The 22,586-nt window shown below is 30.5% G+C and overlaps 1 protein-coding gene across 2 annotated transcripts in view; it reads right to left on the reverse strand.

Moving 5' to 3' along the window:
- Window positions 1-473: 473 nt before the first annotated feature.
- The window catches only part of LOC129988330 (uncharacterized), a 52,152-nt gene continuing 30,039 nt past the window's right edge, over window positions 474-22,586 (reverse strand). The window contains exons 2-3 of one of the 2 annotated variants that reach the window (XM_056096534.1): window positions 8,910-9,363; window positions 474-2,087 (exon numbers count right to left, since the gene is read on the reverse strand). In XM_056096534.1, the coding sequence (XP_055952509.1) occupies window positions 1,285-2,087; window positions 8,910-9,078 (972 nt within the window). In that variant the 5' untranslated portion in view covers window positions 9,079-9,363 and the 3' untranslated portion in view covers window positions 474-1,284. Of the gene's footprint in view, window positions 2,088-3,523; window positions 3,704-8,909; window positions 9,364-22,586 lie in introns of those variants that run through there. The other variant, XM_056096535.1, reaches the window with a different exon arrangement.

Raw genomic sequence — 22,586 nt, forward strand, 5'->3', positions numbered from 1 at the left:
CTACGATTTACACTAACATCGTTTAATCACTTGTAAATAAAAAAAATATGAAGACAAATTTCAGCTGTCCAAAGGCCTTCATTTTTTTTAACGAATTGTTCAAACAATAAAGAAGTCTTGCTCAAATGTTACAATTGAGCAAATTGTTTCATGGAACATTTTTGCTTTCTTCTCTTAATATTGATTGAAAATGGTGGAAATTATTCTTAATATTGATTGAAATGATCTTAAATATTACACAGTACTTAATTTAAAAAAAGGACGCTTTAACTAAATATACTTAAATTAATGATATTTTTTTAATAAATGAAAAGTGTTTCTGTTCAATATTTTAATCACATTTCTTGAACAATTTATTCAAGAAAATTATCAACAAAGAAAAAAAAGAAGATTTTATAAACAGAAGAATTTAAGTTTAGAAGAATAATTAAATTGTTTTGAAAGCTTCAATAAAATATTACAGCTGTAACATTTTCCATATCAAAGTTAAATAGAAAAAGAATTTACATCCAAAATCTAGACATGGAAACATAATCATTCTCACAACATTTTTTTTACTTGGAGTATATTATGGTTAGAATTAAAATATTACCTAAAATACTGAAAAAGAACCATTAATCATCCTAAAAATGACAAATAGGTATGGATTCCAGAACAAGAAAAATCAAAAGATACAAATAAATCAATAATAAATTGCAGGAGATGTGGGCAAAGGATCTCCGATTTAAACCTAATTATGGCCGGTCACTTTCAGGATGCATAACAAATTGTCAATGGCTGTCAGTCAGGATGTCAAAAATATCAAACGTTAGTCAAATTAATGCACATGATATAAATTAATGTTAAACTCTAAAGTAAGTGACATTAGATGTTTCCCTACTGTTTTTTACATTTTATTCTCCCTCAGCTCCTTTCTTAAGACTCGCAAGATAGAAATTTTGTACTCGTGCCAAAAAAATTTTCCCTATGCAAGGATTTCAACAAAGAATTCTTAACCAACTTATATTCTGTTTTTACTTTGTGAATGGGTCTTATATGAAGAAAATTGAAAAATAATATTTTACGAAAAAGTAGACTTATTGGGCTTGTAAACTTCAAATAAACTTTAAATGCAGGAAAATTTCTTTTTGTATACCTAAAAACATCACGTAATTAACAAGCTAGTTGCGCAAGATTACTTTGATTTTGCAACTTTTGCTGTTCATATCGAATGAATATATCAACAATCAGTGATTACATCTAAAATTTGTTTGGCAAAATATGAATAATGCATGAATTTAATGGTTAATAACGTGGCTGCGTTTGTAATACAAGTTCATTAATATTTCGATGAAGACTCTTCGGCGATCCTGAAGCCTCAGATTTCATCTCCTCCAACAACTCAATTTCATCTCTCAAAACTTCTTCATCTTCTGGTTTCGAAGTTTCGCCTATGCTGCAGTCAGAATCAACCCTCACTTCGGTTATGCTGTTATTTTCACTATGATTTGCAGAACTTTGAGTTCTTCTTTCTTCTGATTCGTTGATAGGCTCCATTCTGGAAGAAAGTGTTGCCATCTCTAATGCCGGTTGTTTCACATCCAATGGGACCAGATGCGTTATATTGTTGTTGATAATCTTACTCTTCAGGCCATTGCTGGAACCTTGCTTTCGTGTATCCTGACTAACACTGTTCAATGCCTTGGCGACCATTTGTCCATTGGCAGTAGCTTTGGCGATGTGAATATCTTTAACTTGTAGCGGATGAACCTTCTTTTTGGGTTTTTTGAAATATTTACAGCAAGGGCAACGGATTGCCATGAATTTGAGTCCATCTGCAATGCATTCGCAACATGTCTTACTGATACAAAACGTACAGAAGAACAGTCTTAATATGCAAAAAAGCATGCCTATTCCTACCAAAGATGGTCCTATTCCTGCCATAGTTGCTTGGATGGCTGGATGTTTGAACTGGCAATAAAAACTAATGAGGGTTAAAATGGCGCCAAGACATGCCAAGACAAGCCCGATAATCACTAACACGTCCGGTCCAAAGTACTCCTGGTGTTCACGAAAACTCATGTTGGCTTCCGGGGCGTTGGGATCACCTGTGAAAGTAAATAAACAATGTAATATAAGCCCTTTGTATTGCCAATGGCTGAAAACAAACAGTGTTTTTATAATAAAATGAATAACATTACCGCCAAATTAATATGGTGGCAATTAAAAAGTTAAGAAAGAGATAAAAACAAAAATCATTGGGTAGAATAGTGAAAAGTTTTTAAAATCAGATAAATTTTTATTTTTTGTTTGGAAACGGTTTTTTAACCACTTAACTCTTGTTCCCGAGTCTAGATCGGGCATCGTTATATTTTATACTTATAATCTAATATCGTTAACAGATAATTCATAAAAATCTGAAGTTCTCTATGAACTGTTCGTTGAATCAAGACGACAATGTATTTATAATATAGATGTCATCTAATTAAATGGAAGAGAAAGCAGGGTTAAGAGGATAAATTATAGTTCGAGCAATAATAAATCAGTCACTGTAGGAGTTGTAACTGGTAATTTTGGGCATTGGTATTGATATCTATCTCTAAAACATTAGAGTACCTTAAATTTGACATCGTAGTGAAATACAACAATAATGTAAAATTTAGTTTGCAATCATATGCTTTGAAGATTTTAAATAGCTCTGCAATCCACTCGTACTATTCAGAGATTTTGAATCAATAGGAAAAATTGCAACTGACAACCCTAATTTTAAAGTCCCATTGACACTGGCTTAATATTAAGTGTAAATTATTTCCTTTCTATTCTTCTTTCAAACTATATAACAAAATATAGGGAGAATCCGTGGCTTTAAATTTGCGATTAATCGCAGGCGATAACAGATGCGACACTGATCAATTAATATATCGCTTAAAGTTTAACTAAAATATTAGTCTGAATTTTTAAGAATTCTGGAAAAATTGAAACGACAATAAATCGGACTTTAAACGAGAGGATGCTAAAGAAGAACTAAATAAAAAATCATCTAAATAAAATTATAAGTTCACTTTATTAAATTATTGTTTATAAATAATAACTTATAAATGAATAACATCATTAGAATCTTTGTTATATTGCTTGAAATTTATGTAAAAGAAAAGATTTTGAATTTGCAAGGCAATATAAGGATTGTAGGCAGCAAAACCTCAATTTAAATCAAATTATAAGCTTAGATTTGAGCTTATAATTTGATTTGAAAATTCGGATGATGGTTCAAATAAAACTCTTCCAGAAACAAATCTTTTCTTCTTCAAGATGCAAGTTTGGAAAATTGGGCTGCTTCTAAACGTCGTATTTTACGGTTCCTGAGTAAATGATGAATTTATAATGAAACTCTGACTGCAGTTCCATAAGTTGCCTTCACAGCTGATAGCACTTACATATGCAAGCAGATTTTAAAATGTCGAAGTGATAAATTAATAAAAGACTATTGAAGAAATTCAAATATTACGAGTCTATTGAAGAATATAAACTAGCTATCATTACTTACCAGTATTCATATTTCTTTTTGCTATCTACTCGTTGTTTAAAACCAATGACCCTAACCGTTGAAAACGACAACCCAAACAACGTGAAATAAATTGTTAGGTTAAGCGCGTTGCTTCTATTTTGATAATTTGTTAACCAGTGCAGAAATAATAGAAGAATCAGTAGAAGTATGTACTTAAGATTCTTTCTTTCTAATCATCAGAAGCTTAGAACTGGGAAATAAATGCAAATACTAGAAAGTGGAAATGAAAATTCAGGTTCTCATTGTGTCTTGCCAGACCCATTACAAATTGTTGATTTTTGTATTGGGATTCAAAAAAAATGTTTGTCGTATCATCTTTTAGTAGTATCTTGATCATCTTAGAAAACGAAAAATACTCGTTCAGTTCTTCTAAAGGTTTTATTCCCTTAGATCTACTTTTGCCATGTATCTTTTGGATAAAAATATTTATCTACAACAGTTTGCTACATAGAGGAAAATTGCAACTTGGGTTCTAATCCCAAAAGCAAAAGTAATTCCTATAAAACAAATGTCTTTTTCAAACATTAGAGCTACATGCGTGCTCGCCTAGTACAATCTATTTTAAAAAGATTAAAATAAATATTCTTGGATAGGTTTTGAAAAGGGTTCTCGATTGACTTTCTTCATATCCGCGTCAATGAGCAACTTTCGCCAAATAAAAAAGACTTCATACATTTTTGAAATTTTACATTTAAATAACTAGCAACTTCTTCAGAAAATCCATTTGATATCACTTGCTCGTTTCAAACATTTCTATCTTTGATAAGCAAGATCTGATATTCATTCTTGGATTATAATTTGATTTATTCTATCAAGGTTCCACGAGGATTTTGTGAACTTGCCAATATCAGAGAAATATTAGCACCGCATTGGTCTTTCAGTTGGGCGGTTAACAAACCTTTCCAAGATTAATCGATTAACTTAATTCAAGATTAATCGATTAACTTAATTCAAGATTAATCGATTAACAGTAAGAGTGGTTTTCCCAGAATTTTCTCGCATAAACTCTAATAAACTTGTCATGCCAGAGAATGTCTTACATGGCATTCGCATCGAATTATTAACTTTTGAACGTGAATTTAGAATATTTTTGTTCAATCTATCGTGTCATGCTCGGCAAGTTATTTGGTGTTAATCCCTGACATTCTTTAACAGTATCCAAAAATCGAATTTTTGTTTCATAGAAGTTTTTCCCAACCGATTGAAACAAAAATTTGACACAATATTGCCTCGTAGTCTCAAATTTATATACCAAATTTGAAATATTTTGATCATTTCGTTTTTGAATGATCGCGTTTACATGTTTCTGAAAGTACAAACCGACATACAGCCAACCCATAGTTGAATTTCACTCATAATTTGACATGTGTCTACACCATAGATGTTAAATCTGTGTACCAAATCTTATCTATTTAGCCCTCTTCGTTTTGTAATTATTGTGTTAACTTATATTCAAAAATCTGGAAAGACGAACTGCCTCTGAACGGATTTTACTCAAAATTTGATAGAAATCGGCAAATATCATGTAATACTAAATTTTAATCGTCTATCTGAATGAGATTTTGAGTTATCTTTATCACATATAGACAGATAGACAGACATTCGAAAAAATTTTCTATCTAAAGGAGGTCATCAAAATGTGGAGATTCATCAAATTCTCGAGTTCGAATTTTTTATGATTATGATATAAAGTTTTACGATGAAATGTAATATTTTTTTAGGATTACAATATAACGCAATATAAAACTTTAGAGAATACTTTCTCTATACTACGTATACGGAAAAGTAAAAATTAATCTTTTATTACGTAACTTGCGATTCTTGTTCCAGAAGAATATAAAAAGCAATTAAGGCTCCTTGAAATTTTCATTTAAAGGAACAATGCAAAGAACTTCTACTCTGATGGATTCAAAAAATTTATTTTAAGGAAGAATTCAGCCGTTAAAACTGCAAAGGAACTGTTTCTTTTTTAAGTCCTATTATAATTTTTCATTATTTCATCAAGAATAAAAGTATCTCATTCGAGGAAGTCCCCTCAAATGCTTCCATACGATTCTAAGCATTCAATACTCCTTCATTTGCATAAAATTGATATTTTCCAAATAAGAGTCTCATATTACTTATTTATATTCTGGTGGTGCCTTTCAAAATCGTATTATGAAACAGAAGTATTGATTATAAAAACTGAAAGATTGAATTGTAAAATTATCAGTGTTTAATCTGTTACAGATATCTAGACGGATCAATTATTTGTTGCTGTTTCTTATGGCACTTGCCATGGACAAGCCCACTGTTACGAGACAGGACAACGATTTTAAGCCGGTGGGGAAGCTTCTCTTGTTTTTATAGTAGCGCCATCTAGGGTCAAGAGAACGACTTAGCTACACACACACGTCACAACCCTTTTTACGGGGCGGACTTCATTCACGCATCGACAGATCGCATTTTAAACTTGAATCAGAGAACGATCACCCCTGATCCAGTACCCCCAGTGGTATTACTCTCGAAATGGAGGACTTTGTGACCACGAAAGATTTATACGCGCGTCAGCCACCAAGCACGCGGGGAATCTTAGGCCGCCGTGGTTCGAACTCTCAACCTAAGGAACGCGAATCTAACGCTCTACTAACCACCGCGGCTCAGATCAGTTATTCATTTATGAGTCAAAACAAAAAATCAACAAGTTTTTCATTCAATCCATTCAATTTCATTTCGCAATATATCGATGAAATTTGGGAATCTGGTGTGAAACCAATTAAAATTTATATAATAGTTTTTGTTTTATTGGATCTGCACTTTTGACATGTGAGAAAATATTTTATTGCACTGTTGTTGAGCCAAGTAGAGGCAATTCTTAATTTATGGTTTAATTATCTTTGTAATGATACCGAAATACTATATGCATTCATCTTTTCCCGTTTCTGTTAACAGGCAAAAGTTTAAGTTCTTTTTTCATATTTCGAAATTAAGGAAATACTACCTCTCACAAGCTTGCTGCTAGTTTCTGGAAATCAACTTATTCCCAACTTACAAATATGAGTTCTTTTGCATATTCGGAACTTAAGGAAATACTGCCTCTTACTAGTTTGCAGCTAGTTTCTGGAAAGGATAAAAAAATACAGTTCCGGACAGAAATGGTTTTATTCATATGAATGAAATAATCCTTTCCTCAATTTTTTTTTACTACGTACATTACGTCATTTCGCTTCATCTTATTTAAAACTAGTTATTTTAAGTTTAAAAGTTATGGATATTAAAAGGACATTTCAAATGGACAATCAAATGAAGTTTTGGAATTCCATTTAAGTATGTGTTACATAAAAGAAAACATCTGATAAAAATTCCATAACGAAATCTGTACAGTTTTTTTTTATTATTATTCAATTTTATCAAGAAAAAACAGGATCATCGAAAGATGTCTACAGATATTTTTCTATCAATTCATTTTCATAGCTCAAAAATAAATCTTACTCTAAATCTGTTATTCTACAGTTTCAAATGGTATTATTATGGTTGATTTTCAGAAAAAAAAATGAGAAAATTAAATTTGGGGAAAAAATTGTATTTTCTAGCGATTGGTGCCTAAAAATACTATAAATTAGTGCACTCCAAATAGAGGTGCGTGACTTGGGCCATCAGAAACTGCATTAAGGCATAATAATGGAATATTAATCTACTTTCTTTTCGAAAAATTGACAATTATATAGTCATCTGAAATTGCCAAAGTGTAATTGTGGAATAAGAACTATTTTTCGGTCAGCGAATATTGACAGAAAAATAAATATTTTATAGATGTTTTTCAATAATTTTCAACGAAGAAAATTGAATTTTTCAGAAAAAAAAGGGAGTTATATGAAATTTTTAAGGGTCGTTTTCTTCTGTAAGTATTTAGATAGAAATTAGAATTTCAAAAAAATTTCGCTTACATTTTTTTTTTTTTTCAAATTCAAAATACGCTTCAAAATTATGCTTTTTTTTAAATTTTCACCTTTCCTAGTTAAGAATCGTAACATTTAATCGTAATTAAGAACCGTAACAATAATAGATCTTTTTATTATCAGTAACTATAATTCTATTAATCTTATCAAAATCAGCCTTTTGATAATCTTATCAATCAAATTTGATAATCTTATTAAAAGATTATTAATAAAGCAATTTACTTTTTATTTAAACACAGAAAACCAGTATTTCAAATTATCTTCCCTTTCCCTCCTTATCTAAGCATAAGCGTACAATAAGACTCCGCATAGCTAAACACCAACAACTTAAAGCAATAAAAATGCTGTTATATAATTTTCCCATACTAAAATATTATTTGACTGGACTATTTTGCTTCATAGAAATCTTTGAAAGGATCCATTTGCATCTGCACCATACCATGTATTGCAAGAATTTTGCAATTTCCTGGCTGAGATATTTAAGACTTTATTACCTTATACCACTAGTTTCATTCATATATTTTCGTTGAAGTGATATTTAATTTTGAAATAATGTAATTCAAGTTTTTGCTCTACAAGGTAATACATAGACCCATCATGATCTGTAGCATCCCCAATGTGGGGCGAAGCCGCCAAAACGCAAATCAATGAACTGGAAAACCTACAATATATAGTTTCAAGGCAAATAACAAACTCCCCATGGTTTATCAGAAACAAATATACCCAAAAAGATCTAAACCTTCCTTTCACAATAGAATTCTTTCAAAAACTAGCAACTAATTACTGCAATAAAATAGACAATCACTCAAACCCCGCGATCAAAGCAATACCGACCCACGATCCCTGAACCCAAAAAAAGAAAAGGGGCCCTCGCACTCTTATCGTTTAATTCAATAGCTGTGCTGCCAGCGCCTTCCATGAGCCCACAACGGGAAGTATTTATAAGAAAACGACACAAGGGAACTTGCCCTCTCCCTAATCGCGAACCAGGCCTTTTCAAGACCTTTGAGGAAAGCTCAAAGGGATGAGGTTGAAATGAACAATGACAAGATGACAGCCATCTGACCCTGATCAGCTGAGCCTAACACACCAGATGTTACACACAGGTAAGCAAACAACTTTTTTGTTGCTCTTGTACAAAAGACAGTATGAATGTAGATACATATCAGACGATGAATGAATAATTGTGTGTATGAGTATATCATGATAAATATTAATAAATATATTTCTTCCTAGCATGTCTCTAATAAGTAATTAACTGGTCATAAGGTTAAATCAATAACAACAAGGTTTTAATTAATTAAAGATTAGGCGTCGGAGATTGTGCTCCTTTGAGATCGGGCGCTCCGTCTAAAACCCATCACTGGTGTGAAATAATGTAATCCTTTGATAGACATCTTATAATATGTATTTAATCCTGTACTCACCTACGTAACAATCCGAACTGCTGCTGACTGAATGGTTATAGGGAAATCTCCTTCTTCCTGGTGGTATGAGGTGCCGACTGCTGGAGGTGTAGTGGTTGCCCAAGCCTGTCGGCAGTATAGACACTTCCGATGGAGCCTGAAGTCTGGAGAGCATAATCACTAGCAACATAAGAGCTTACTGCCTCCCCACGCACCCCTTACACACGATTATTTCAAATCAGAGGGGAATCATTTGGTGAATTCTGACTAATGGAAAATGAAATGGTCCAAACAATTTTTTGTCTTTCTTTTTTCATCCCATTTTGGTAAAACAGGAAATGTCTTCGCTGATTAATTCTCGTTAATTTCGATAGATTAGATGGCGTCGGACATCCTTTCAATATGGATATTCTTGTTGATGGTTGTTCTTAACATTCAGATGCTGGGATTGGACTTGCTTATTCCAAATCTGAAACTGAAAATTATATGTTATTAAAACTTTATACATAAGTAAAAACTTAATAAGAATAAGTGAGATTCGAACTTATAGTCCGAAACTATCATAGCATGAAAAGGTTTCAAAAGACTTGATTTGTCTGTCTTTATTTTATTTCCCAAAATAGCTTTTAATTATATAGCATGGATAATAAGTCCTAAAAAAATTATTTAATATCTTTACAGGTTATTTGAGAATAAATCCATCACTAAAACAAAGAAAGCGTTGTTGTAAGATAAAATTCAACTACTGGCAGTAGGCCAGCCTATAAACATTATCATGCATGATAAAAGTGATGTTGCATTTTCTTCTTAATTCAGATCTAAAAAAATTATGTATGAATTTACAATTGTATTTCACCTTTTCATTTCTTTAAATGTATTTTTTTATTCTCTACGACGATGTGATACTCTTATTTCAGTTTATGCATAGGATCACTTTATGAATTATGTTAATGAACTTATTTTCAGAATATTCTGAAAATGATTTTAAATATTTTCCTTGTGATTTGAGTTTCAATATTGTTAACCTTTTTATCAAAATGAAATAAGATTTTATGATAAAAAAAGAAAAACAGTAAATCCTTTACTAATTTTTTTCTTTGCCATAAAAAGTAAAAAATAATTATTTTTGGAAATCAAAGGAATAAAATTAAAATGTAAAAACGCGAAATGCTAAAACAATACGAAAAGGAAATTAAACCCATAGACATTTATTAAAAATTTAAATATATTAAGAATTTAAAGAAAATTCAATTTTGCTTGCATAATCATTCTCTACCCTTCAATTGCTATCAATTGGTGTGGAGAGGGGGGTGCCAGCTCAGGTGTCGTCCTCGACATCTGACCGCGGTTCGAAATTACGAGGTCCGTCCCAAACTAGTTCTCGTGTTGCTTCACAACGGGACGTTAATATATAACTAAACTAAACTAAACTAAACACAGAGCGAATTATCTTAATTTTTATCAGCCACTATATTACTCTGAGGACAAATTATGTTCTCAAGGAAAGATCATTTTACATTTGTTTCTAGACATGAAAGTTATAATTATTAAATTTCGGAAGATGTGTTAAAATTCACATAACTCACAAATTAAAGTAGTAGTCGATTTAGTTTAAAAAACTGAGTAGAGTTTAAAAAATCTATTATAAAGGTGTGAAAATAGCTTGAATTTATTACTAAAGTATATATTACATAGATAAATTTAAAATTCAATATATTTCTTCAAAGTCGCATCATTTGGATATTGTTGGTTAAGTGAATATAAGTTCTGAGATCTTCTACTATAAGAAGCTAAATATTAACAATAAATAAGTAAGAATTTATTACTATATGCAAATCTGTGAAGTATAAATTTTTTCTTAGGAACTATATTTTATGCTTAGTTGCATACTGGAAGCTATCATATAACCTATAAGTCATGGACGGGTGAATTAGGGTCAGTAGATTAACCACCAACATACCTATTTCAACCTTGAAAACTTCTTTTTCCAGTCAATTATTTACGCATGGTAGTTTCATTTAAACAAATGACCATGTTTTACCGGACTGATCATTTATATTGGGCCAATCTGGCTGTTCAATCTGCCATACCTAATATGATTCATCTTTTTCCTTTGAGAACCTTCTCGAGCCATTTAAAATGAGTATAAACAGTTCTTCACAATTATATATTACATTTATTTTAAAATGTGTTATATTCAAATTTTAATATATGAAATAAAATTATCATTCTTTTGCAATAAGATGATAATTTTATGAAAAGGAATAGTTTGCCATTTCACACTAGATGCTGAAAGGCTATTAAGAGTTATTTATGTTAGTTTAATCTTTATTATTAAGCTATATTAAGTACTATTTGTGTTGGTTTAAAATGTTATTAATACTAGCCACTTTTGGCGACCAGTTCGTTTGCCCAGTTAATCGACTTTTTAGATTGTTAAGTGATTAATTTGTTGTTTGATACTACTGAAAAACATGAATTCAATGAGAGTATGCAAATTTAAAAAGTATATAAATTTTGAAATAAACGTGGAAGTAAATATCCTACTTTTGAGTTAATGGCTGGTAAAAACACTTCATACACTTCTTACACTTCATAGCATTTAAAAACATTTTTTTCAGATAATGCATCAAACTGAATTAAAATATTATTTCTTTTAAAGAGGAAATCGCTCAGAAATGAGATTGATATCATTAAAAAGATAATTTTTTAGTCTTAAGATAATACAAAGATCTTTTTTGTAAGATAACAGTTTTAGAAAATATAAATATTAATTTACATAGGCAAATCATAACGATTCGGCCAGACTTAAAATTACTGTAGGATTGCTGAAATTGAAACATTTTGAGGCAATTTGTCGTCAACTTTTTTGTAGTCTCTAAAAGCCATTTGTTACCATCTAGAATAACAGGTTTTAGAAGGGTTTTTGGATGATTGGCGCGATTTTGATGTGCTTGTCTAGAAACAGTTAATGATTCTGATACCTCACCAAGATTACTTATCTCGAGATGGTTAAGCCTATCTTTGTGCTCGATTAAGCTTTTTGTTTGAATTCTATTTCTTTATCTCATTTATATCTTCTTTCCTTTGACTGAATGTACTTTTTGATGAGATGACGAAACATTTCCAGAATATTTCTAATAATATTTTGCAGTTTGATTAATTAGTTGAGAGAATTTGCAGTTTGATTAATTGATTGATTTAATGCACTTGTAAAAATATTCAATGAATGAAGCAGTCTGAAATTCAAATGATGGTTTGTTGGTATTTGAATATTGCCTTTCTACAGTAAGTAATAAACTCGATTTTTGTATCATGTACGTTAGCGTTTTATACAGATAGGTATTCAAGGCTGTATTAAATACAGTTTTGGCTAGTTTAAATATTACTAATATATACAAAGCTATATTAACAAAATTGCCACTTGAAGTAAGTGTGCCGAACAGGTAATGTATTTAACCGGTCTGTATGAATCACACATAGTTTCCGTGAAATTTTGTACTTTTTTTATCCACTGCTCAGTGAGGTCCATACTGATTATATAATCGCATAATAACTGTAAAAGAAGTTGAAAAAAAATATGCAGTTGTTGAAAATAAATCGTTATCGACTTGACTATGTATGACAAGTCGATGAATTCGGATTAATATTCATCATCTTCCTCATCAGACAACATATCACTCATTAATCTCTTGAAAATGTTGCTTTTTCTTCTTATAATTATTCACATATTTAAAAACATATGTTTGTAAAATTACATATTGAACAATTTCATACTGTATTAATTTATTCTTTGCTGTGTTGATAACAGAATATAATTGCAAATAAACAAATAAGAATAGACATGTTCGAGTTTTGAATCATATATTTCACCCGGTCTTCGTAACTGCTTTAACCTATAGGGCTACCCGAGATACGCTTGTATCAAAAATAATGTTCAAACGCATTATTTCTGACAGCTTTAACAAGAATTATTTTTATCAACCTTAATTATATCAATATTTTTATGATCTTACAGGTATAAGGAATCAGTAGTTTCACATGGCCCAGAAATTCTAAACAATATTTTTTTTGTGTTATATGATTAAGATATTATTATTTATTCTACTTTAAACATTATTATTATATGCAAAAGTTATATTAAACATAAATTCCCTCCAATTTAATCGCATGCAGAATAGAATTGCTCATTAATAACCGATTTATCACAAGTTTATAAGCAAATTAACAACCATCCAAAAGTTAATGAGTGCTTATTGATATATATGATGTGTTGTTCACTGCTAAATCAATTTTTTAAATCTATCTTGAGGTAAGAAAAAAGATGATAAGAAAGGAGCTTAAGATAACACAGAATATAATATTATGTAACAGGAATAAGAATGTTTAACATATAGTTTTAATAGTTTTTGAATCAACAACGCATGTTAATTCCGTTGAAATCAATTGTGGCTGTGTTAGCATGGGAAGAAAGTTTGAAGTGTGGGGTGATAACTCAGGCATTATACTGATCAACTCGCCAAAATTCAAAATTGCAAGGTCAATTTCAAAATAACCTTCATATAATTTTAAAAACCTAATTACAGTTAAAACTGAACTCCTGAAATATTTCTATTATTTACCGTGCATTTAACATAGCAATAATTATTTTAATATGATATTCCATGAATAAAACTTATAAACAATAATGTTGAATGATAATTACAGTAATTAAGAATAGCTGATTTATCTTTATATAATTAATAATAATATAAATTTATATATTCCTTATTTTTAAAACATTTTCATAAATTTCCATACCTTTGTCTATTTTTATAATAGGATAATTATTATATACAAGACTTATTTTAAGAGTGGATTACACAAACAGAAATGAGATTCTTGAATTATATTTTAGTATTATTTAATTTTTCATCAAAAAGTTTGTCATCACCATTCAGATTCGTTGAAATGATGTTCAAGGAATTTCTTTCATTGCCGTAAAAGTGCATTTAGTTACATTTTCATTCGTTGCCATAAAAGAAACAGATATAATAAAAATACTAAGTACACGCTCCTCTTATATCACTAAAATAAGATCTTCTAACAACCATCTAATAAAAAAATTCGTAAAAGTGTTAAAAGGTACATTCAAATCATTGAAATTAAAGAAAAAGAATTTGTAAACTTTATTAATTTCAGAAAATTTAGAAATACGGTCACGTGAATACTTATACAGCCAAAAGTTATATTTAAAAGGCGAGTAATATGGTTTGAAATTCATTCATATTTTTATATTTTCCTTTCGAAGTCAAAAAATGATGAAAATAAAAGAAAGGAAACTCATGCAGTTTTGATCGCAGAAAAGTTGAAAATTTTTAAGTGTTAATACATTAATAATATTAAGCACATAAATATAATGTTGCCCCTTATTAATAGATGGCACTAGTAATATTACTTGCCTGTAAATAAAACAGGCGTTACATAGCGATAAAAATAGCGTTGCATAGCGTTTTTTCCTTGAAATTTAGAATGCATACTTTCTACACAAACCTTTTCTTCTCCATCGATCCCGAATAAGATTGGCTTTGATATTTCATGTCATAAAAGAAATAATACCAATTCAGAATTATTTATCAGCCGTCTAGATTTATAATTCTGGTATATTTAATGCCCTTCTTTGTGTTTCCAAACAAAAATAACCTGGATATATCGGTTTTCAAAGAAATTTTTTGAAGTTGCTTTGAAAACAGATATATCCACGTTATGGATATATCAGTTTTCCGCATGCATTCATTAGCTTTTATTGCGATATGTCATTATCAAAAAGGACTGAAAATTCAAAAATTGCATTCATAAAAAATGAATGGAATACATGTTTGACTGCGTTTCATTTCCAACAGCATGCTATGTTAGATGGGTTTCAGATTTTTACGTGGAAGAACTATGACTAATTTGCATTCTGATTCCTACATAAGTTTTAGCATTTTAATAACGAAATATAGCATCAACCATTATATACAAGATTGCCATCAAACTACCTTTCCTATTTCGTGACATCTGAGACTTAAACTAATGAATGAAATGAGATAAAGTTTCGTATACAAGCTGCTTTGTGTACAAAGCTAAAAGATGAATATCATGGATATTTAAAAAAAAATCGGGGATAGGCGAAGTCTTAGCGCTTTCATAACAAAAATGAATCAATAATTACAATGAAAGCACAGAAAAGGGTAATTCAAAGTTCCATTAATATTTGAGTAATAAAAAATGCATATCCAGGAACAAATAACATACAGCATGAAATGCATTGTAATTGAGAATTTTTTTAATCTGTCCCTGAACCACGTATAACAATTTCAATTCACACAGCCCCTCTATGCAAGATACAGTATCTAGTGTAAGATATACTCTATTTCTACTTGTAAATTGTCGTTTTAGATGTCTGAAATAATATTATGTTAGTGCAGAAAAAAAGAATATACATTACCCTTATTCAGATTATCAGCTAGAATTAATCCCAAAATATTGTGGAAAAAGACTTCAATCGCAAATTAAATTATCCCAACACTTTCTCGCATACTCTTTAACCAATGTGCTTATTAAACGTATGCCATTGGCGAATAATAGTACGAAAATATCTATAAGAGTGCTATCTTTGGCGATTTTTTTTGATGATCGATAGCTGGGATGCTACAACTGTAGTCAGAAAATCACATACCAAATTTTATGCATTTAAGCCATTGCATTTTTGAGTGATCGCATTTACATGGTTGTGAAAATACAGTTCTACAGATAGACTCCTTGATTTATTTGATTCCATATTTGATACGAGAGTGGGATGAAAAGTTTCCAACCTGGCCTAGAGGTGGCGCTCTCGCAATTACTTTGACTAAAGTACTTCAAAGTGCCATCTTTGTTTAATACTTCTTGCATATTTTAAAAGATTTGTGTTTGGTTGTTTTTGTACTTTGCTGTTTTAAAATTGCCTTCTTTTGTTTTTAGCCGAGTATGGAGAAAACTGAAGAGCGAGTTGCTCTAAAATATTTTTTTTATAAAAGGCTTATCTCCAACGTATATTAAAACTGAGCTAGATACTACACTGGAAGAATCTGCTTCTTCATTTACAATTATTAAAACATGGGTTGCAGACTTTAAAGGTAGTGGCACAAGCACTATGGTGGCAGAGCATTCGGGGAGACCAAAATCAGCCACTGCAGATGAAATCTTTAGAAAAGTTTACAAAAATATTATGAATGATCCCAATTGAAATTGGCAGAGGTTGCTGATTCTGTTGGCATTTCCAAAAAAATGAGCGAATCATATTTTAACCTATATTTTAGGTACGAGAAAATTGTCAATAAGATGGGTGCAGTGTTTGCTGACCTTGGATCAAAAACACCACAGAGCATGACGATATCGGAGCTGTACAATTCAAACCTAACTGATTTTTTGCGGAATTTCCTTACTGTGGATGAGACATGGATCCATCATTATACTCCAGAGAGCAATTCAAACAGTGGACGGTGAAGGAAGAATCGGCACCAAAACAAGAAAAAAGAGCGCCATCTGCTGGAAAGTTTATGACAACAGTTTTTGGGGCGTTAAGATAATTTTATTATTGGATTACTTTGAAAATGACAGTACCATCAATGCTGAACATTATGCTAATATTTTGGATAAATTGCATTGCAAAATCAAAGAAAAATGACCAGGTTTGGCGAGAAGAGAGTCCTGTTTCACTAGGACAATGCTCCCGTCCAAGAATCTGCCCTTGTGATGGCAAAACTTCATGAACTGAAGTTTGAAATTCTACCTCGTGCACTCTATTCTTCTGATATGGACCCCTCGGATTACAACTTCTTCCCCACCTGAAAAAAATTCTGTTCTGATATCGAAGTCATCTCAGCGACGAATGCCTACTTTGGAGCCTTAGAAGAAAGCTTTTACAGAGAGGGGATCCATGCATTGCCGCACCTCTGGAGCAAGTGTATTTGTTTGGAAGAAGACTAATCCAAATTAAATAAATCATTAAACAGAATTTTTTTTATTTTCCTTATTAATTCCTTCCTTTCCTTCCTAAACTTTTCTACCCATCCTCGTACATTTCTGCATTTTAGATGTTAAATTTGTATCTCAAACTTGTTTGGTTTTGTAGTTGTCATAAAACAACCGAACAGATAGATTTCCTTTGAATGGATTTCATCCAAAATTTCAAACATTACAAATTTTAACAAACAACAAAAAATCTAATGGATTTATTTTTTTTTTTATATTTGATTTGTCAATCTCAAAGCATTTCTGAGTTATCGTGTTCACAGATAGATTAGAAAAATGCCAAAAATCTGTTTTCGAACTCAAGGAGGGAAGTCTGAAGCGCAGCGATTCGTCAAAATCTCGAATTCGAATTGACGATTACATTATTTTTTTCATTGTTTACTTCTTATACGAGGAAGTAAAAAAAAAAAGTGCTTAACACAAAGGTATTTAACGCACATTTCAAGAAGGAATTTTTTCCTTTTTTGGAAATAAATTAAACCATTGTTTTTTAAGTACAGAAATTTACTATTTATTGATGCATAATTGTATTTGTAATACTATTCTACTGTAATAGTAATTATTAGAAACCGTAAATGTTTCAAAATTATTTTCGAGTTGATTTGTGTCCTTTCTAATCATTTTGCGGATGATCAGAGACCGACTTACCACCAAATTTAAAGGGTAATCGGGGCTGGGGGGGGCAAAGGGTCATTTTATTGTAAATCTATGCCCAATGTACATATAATTAAAGCTTCTGACACGTTTTCTGCATCGCTCTTGTAAGAAAGAAAAAAATCCCTTTTTTTATGAGTTGAAAAATTATAAACAATTTAATGGCCGTTATTTAATTAATTAAAAAAATAAATCGAATACGAATCTCTAATCCTAAGCATCGTAACATACTTCGTAGATTAAATTCATCTATCTTTATCTTAACTTTTAAGTTTGCTTTTAATTTTATAATAGAAATTATATGCATCCTCGCAACGCAAGTGAATATAAATTATAAAACTAAAAATTTATACATTGTTGTAGAATATAATTAAAAATAATTTTTAAAGCATAATAGCTGCACAGAATCAAAAATGATAGCACTGAAAATATAATCCTATTAATTTTAAATTGATATAAAATAGAATTTGTGCTAAAATAGATTAGAAAATATCTTCCGAACTGACAGTAAAAAAGCATTGAAATTTCGATTTGTTTTTAATCAAAAATCAAACAATTATTTTTTTAAATCTTTGTTATCTATAAGCTATTACTCAAGAAATAACCAAGCACGAAATTCAATAGCACTATGTCCGGCAGGTTGCCCTGTGGATCTTTTTGGAGAATTTTACATTATGATATATTTCATAATAAGTAATTTTATCTCTTTTATGAATATTATCATGTTAAAACAGAAATATAACAGATTATATATAACAGAAATTAATATAACAGAAATTTTTATAAAAGATTGTTTATTTATGATTTTAATTCAACGTTGTCTATATTGTGATTTGTTCTAATCCAAAATTGTCTAAAAGTGTATGTGTGTGCAGGCTGCAGGTTCACTTTTATTCTACACTTACTACAATCTTTGGCAAATACATATATTGGATGTGATAATGGGCATCTCAGAGAAATTTTTTAAATCTTAATTAAAATGGTAACTAATTTAATTTAAATAAAATTTTGTCATTGTTCTACGACAGTATTGTTCCGAATTTAGAAAATATTACGGGACAAAATAAATTATTATATCATATGAAACAAATCAAATTGGGATCTTTTAAAAATCTTTCTTTATTTGAGATCTTTAGATCTTTAGTTTATTTAAATAACGATTTTCATACGAAGCATTTAAATTATCATAATGGACTATAAAAAAACATACTTTCATTATTATGTTTCATTCGGGCCTGATTTTTTTGCATTGTTGATAGTCAAGATAATCACATATTGAGTACTCCGACCGTTCCTGAGGCATACAGATAAAATCTATGATAAATCACGGATGAAAACCTGACCGCCTCGACAGCATTGGCGGAATTTAAGGTTGAGTTTTCAGGCCGAACACATACCACAGCACAACTTTTCCCGTGGGAAGCATGTTTCATCATCAGTAGAGGGTAGTCGATCCCATCACATTTCTGTACTCACTCGGGTAGCGAAAACCAAACAGAATGCCGAAGCTTCTCATATTCATATCTAAAGTTCCACCTGATCGGATGATAATCAAGATAAGAAGATCCGGTTAATTTTTTGGTGTCGAATTAGATTTTAGTATAAAGCATTTCTTTAACTAATTTTTTTTAATTTTTGTTGTACTTGCAAATAAAGGTCAACTTCAAAATTAAGCAATGGTTTTTAAAAAAATGTGCGCCTATTTTTTAACTAGTGCTTCTCGTTCCTTTAATATAATTGAACATATGAAGATATAGACAATAAATAAAGGAAATATGTAATACAATAAACGGAACTGAGCAAGTCTTCTAAAATAATAAGCGTTACATGCCTATGCTTAAAATTTAAAAATATTTTGCAGAGGAAATCGTTCAGACATTGTTACACAAAATCTTTAGTTGAAATTTTTAAGAACCATTAATTTTGGCAAAAGAATTGGTCGTCAAAGGCGGATAGTTAATTTGTAATATAAAAGGGTGGGTGAGTAAATATGCTTTATTTATCTTTTGTGTAAATGGCAGAATGGTGAAATGTCATGAATTATCAGACGTCTTGAACTCGAGGATTTTTTGTATCCCGTGCACAGATATTGCTGAAGAACAAGTGCCATTGCAAATACAGTTATTCAGTAAAATTTATAATGTAATTGTTTAAAATATATCACTCACTTATTTGTGCAACAGCTTTTATTTAAAATATTTATCTAATCATACCAAATCATAAAAAATACGCACAGGAATTTTTAATACTTATAATACGTTTAATAAAAAAAGTTTTCAATTTAAAATTTTAAATCGAATAATATTTACAGTTTAATTTGTGCTTATTCATTAGACTATTCATTAACTAATGTAAAAGAGTTAATTTAAATTCATTTTCCCCCCAAAATATTCTATTAGTCATAATGTATTTAAAAAAAATTATTTAACATCCAATAGCTCTTTTAATTTTTCAAACATAATTCATAAAACAACTTAGGCTACATTTTTGAAACGAATCATATTTTTCGTTAGCATTATTTGTGCCGATTCTCTGTAATGAAATTATTAATGTTCAAAACCCATGAATCTTTTTTTTTAAATCAATCGTTTATTTGAGTAACGATTTTCATACGAAGCATTTAAATTTTCATAATGGACTATAAAAAATGTTCACTGAATATTCAAAGATTTTTTGAATATTTACAAATAAGGACATCGTAAAGAAAGTTAGGCTAAATTTTTTTAATCCTAATTATACCTCTCACTGATATTATTTACATTTATTTCCTGGATTTCCTGATAATCAAAGCCCCAAACTTATGAAATTTCTTTAAAAATAAATCACTTTTCTGATTAAGAGTGTTTACTTAAAATACTCGAATGATTATAATGAATTGTAAATATATATATATATATATATATATATATATATATACACAGTGGTGACCAAAAGTGTACATTTTTTGAAAGTTTCATGTTTTTCAACTTTGCGTGCTTGTAGAATATATTAATTTTCACTTAAATACAAATGTTTATATATCAAATTGAAGGTAATTTAATGTAAAATTTTATAACAAAAACAGTATTACAATATCTGTATTACAAAAAAAAAGTTACACTCATTTTAGTAAGATCTATCTTAGATTTGCATTTTTTTAAAGTGATACTTGCACAACCAATACTTAGTAGGATAACCCTTATTTTTTAAGACAGCTTCACAGCGTCTTTTCATCGAGTGAACGAGTATTTGGAGTTCATCTTTCGGAATAACATGGTGCCAAGAATCAATTATAGATTCAATAAGTTGTCTTTTATTGGATGGACGTTTTTTCCGTACAAGAATTTTCAAACGTTGACGCAAATTTTCAATTGGATTGATATTAGGACTGTTTCCTGGCCATGGTAATACATCTATGCCTTTATTTTGAAACCATGCTTTGCATACTTTTGCTGTGTGGCATGGAGCTGAATTCTGCTGAAAAATAAATGGTGATTTGTTGGAGAAGAAATCCCTGATGGAAAGTATCAATTTTGGTTCCAGGACAGTTTCGATGTATTTTTTGGCATTCAGGATGCCATCAATCACTTGAATTCGGCCCACACTATCTGCAGAAATACGTGCCCAAATCATGGCATTTGTTGTAGTTTTTATAGTTGCTTCAATGCAATTAGGATGAAGTCCTTCACCTACTCTACGTCTCACATATTTTCTACCATCACTACCAAAGAGCGATATTTTAGTCTCATCGCTCCAGATTACTTGCTTTCATTGATTTTCTGACCATTTAATGTGTTCTTTTCACTTAACTCGTTTTTCGCGTTGCTTTTGATTTAAATATGGTTTTTTCCTTAGAATTCTAGCTTGTAGTCCAAATCCTGATAACCTTCTTCTTATTGCTCTTGAACTTACTGCAATACCCGCTGCACTCATTTCACATCTAATGGCATCTGATGAAATTTTTCTATCTTGAAGACATAGCCGTTTAATTTTTCTATCGGCAGTAGCACTTGTGCACTTTTTTCGGCCTGATTTGGCCTTATTTTCCACTGATTTCGTTTTTTCATAACGTAAACAGAACTTTCGTACACCAGAACAAGTCACTGAACCACCAACTTGTCTTGCAATTTCAGCATAAGAGAGGACAATTTCTCTCAATATGACAATTCGGCTTCTTTTTGTAGATGTCCAATCAGTTCTTCTTGTTGGTGACATTGTTTAAAATTAGTTTAATTAGAAAAAAGGACTTAAAATATTCAAAAACAGCAATACTCTATTTAATTGTACTTGTATGCATCATTCCGCAAAATATTTCCAAAACAATGACTATTTTACATACCAAATAACCTAAACTATAGTTACAGACATTTGATGGGGTCCTCAGAACAGTGTTTGTGATTGGCTAGTACGCTTTTATTGCAAAACACGTCATTATTCAAAACGATTTGTGTTTGTTTGTTCTACTAAAATGAGCGTAACTTTTTTTGTAATACAGATATTATAATACTGTTTTTGTTATTAAATTCTACAATAAATTACCTTCAATTTGATATATAAACATTTGTATTTAAGTGAAAATTAATATATTCTACAAGCACGCAAAGTTGAAAAACATGAAACTTTCAAAAAATGTCCACACTTTTGGCCACCACTGTATATATATATATGTGTGTGTGTGTGTGTGTGTGTGTGTGTGTGTGTGTGTGTGTGTGTGTGTGTGTGTGTGTGTGTGTGTGTGTGTGTGTGTGTGTAATGATATTTTAAACTTTAATTTCAGCTTAATTAATTTCCAAGATTTTATCTTAATTTAGCCCATAGTAACTTCATTCAGAAATATTCTCTTATTTCGTGATCCAATTCCACTGTCTTTACTTAATTAATTCAAGAGAAGCTTTGTTAAATTGCTGAATCAGCTAAAATCTAACTTTCCCACACTGCGCGTGAAGAAACAAAATACCGCTGATGAAGCAAATTCTTTTTTAAAATCTCCCTGTGTTTCCCCTGCCTTCTCCGCGCGTGTAACGAAAA

Source organism: Argiope bruennichi, chromosome 10 (assembly GCF_947563725.1).
Source record: "Argiope bruennichi chromosome 10, qqArgBrue1.1, whole genome shotgun sequence".
Classification (NCBI taxonomy): domain Eukaryota; kingdom Metazoa; phylum Arthropoda; class Arachnida; order Araneae; family Araneidae; genus Argiope; species Argiope bruennichi.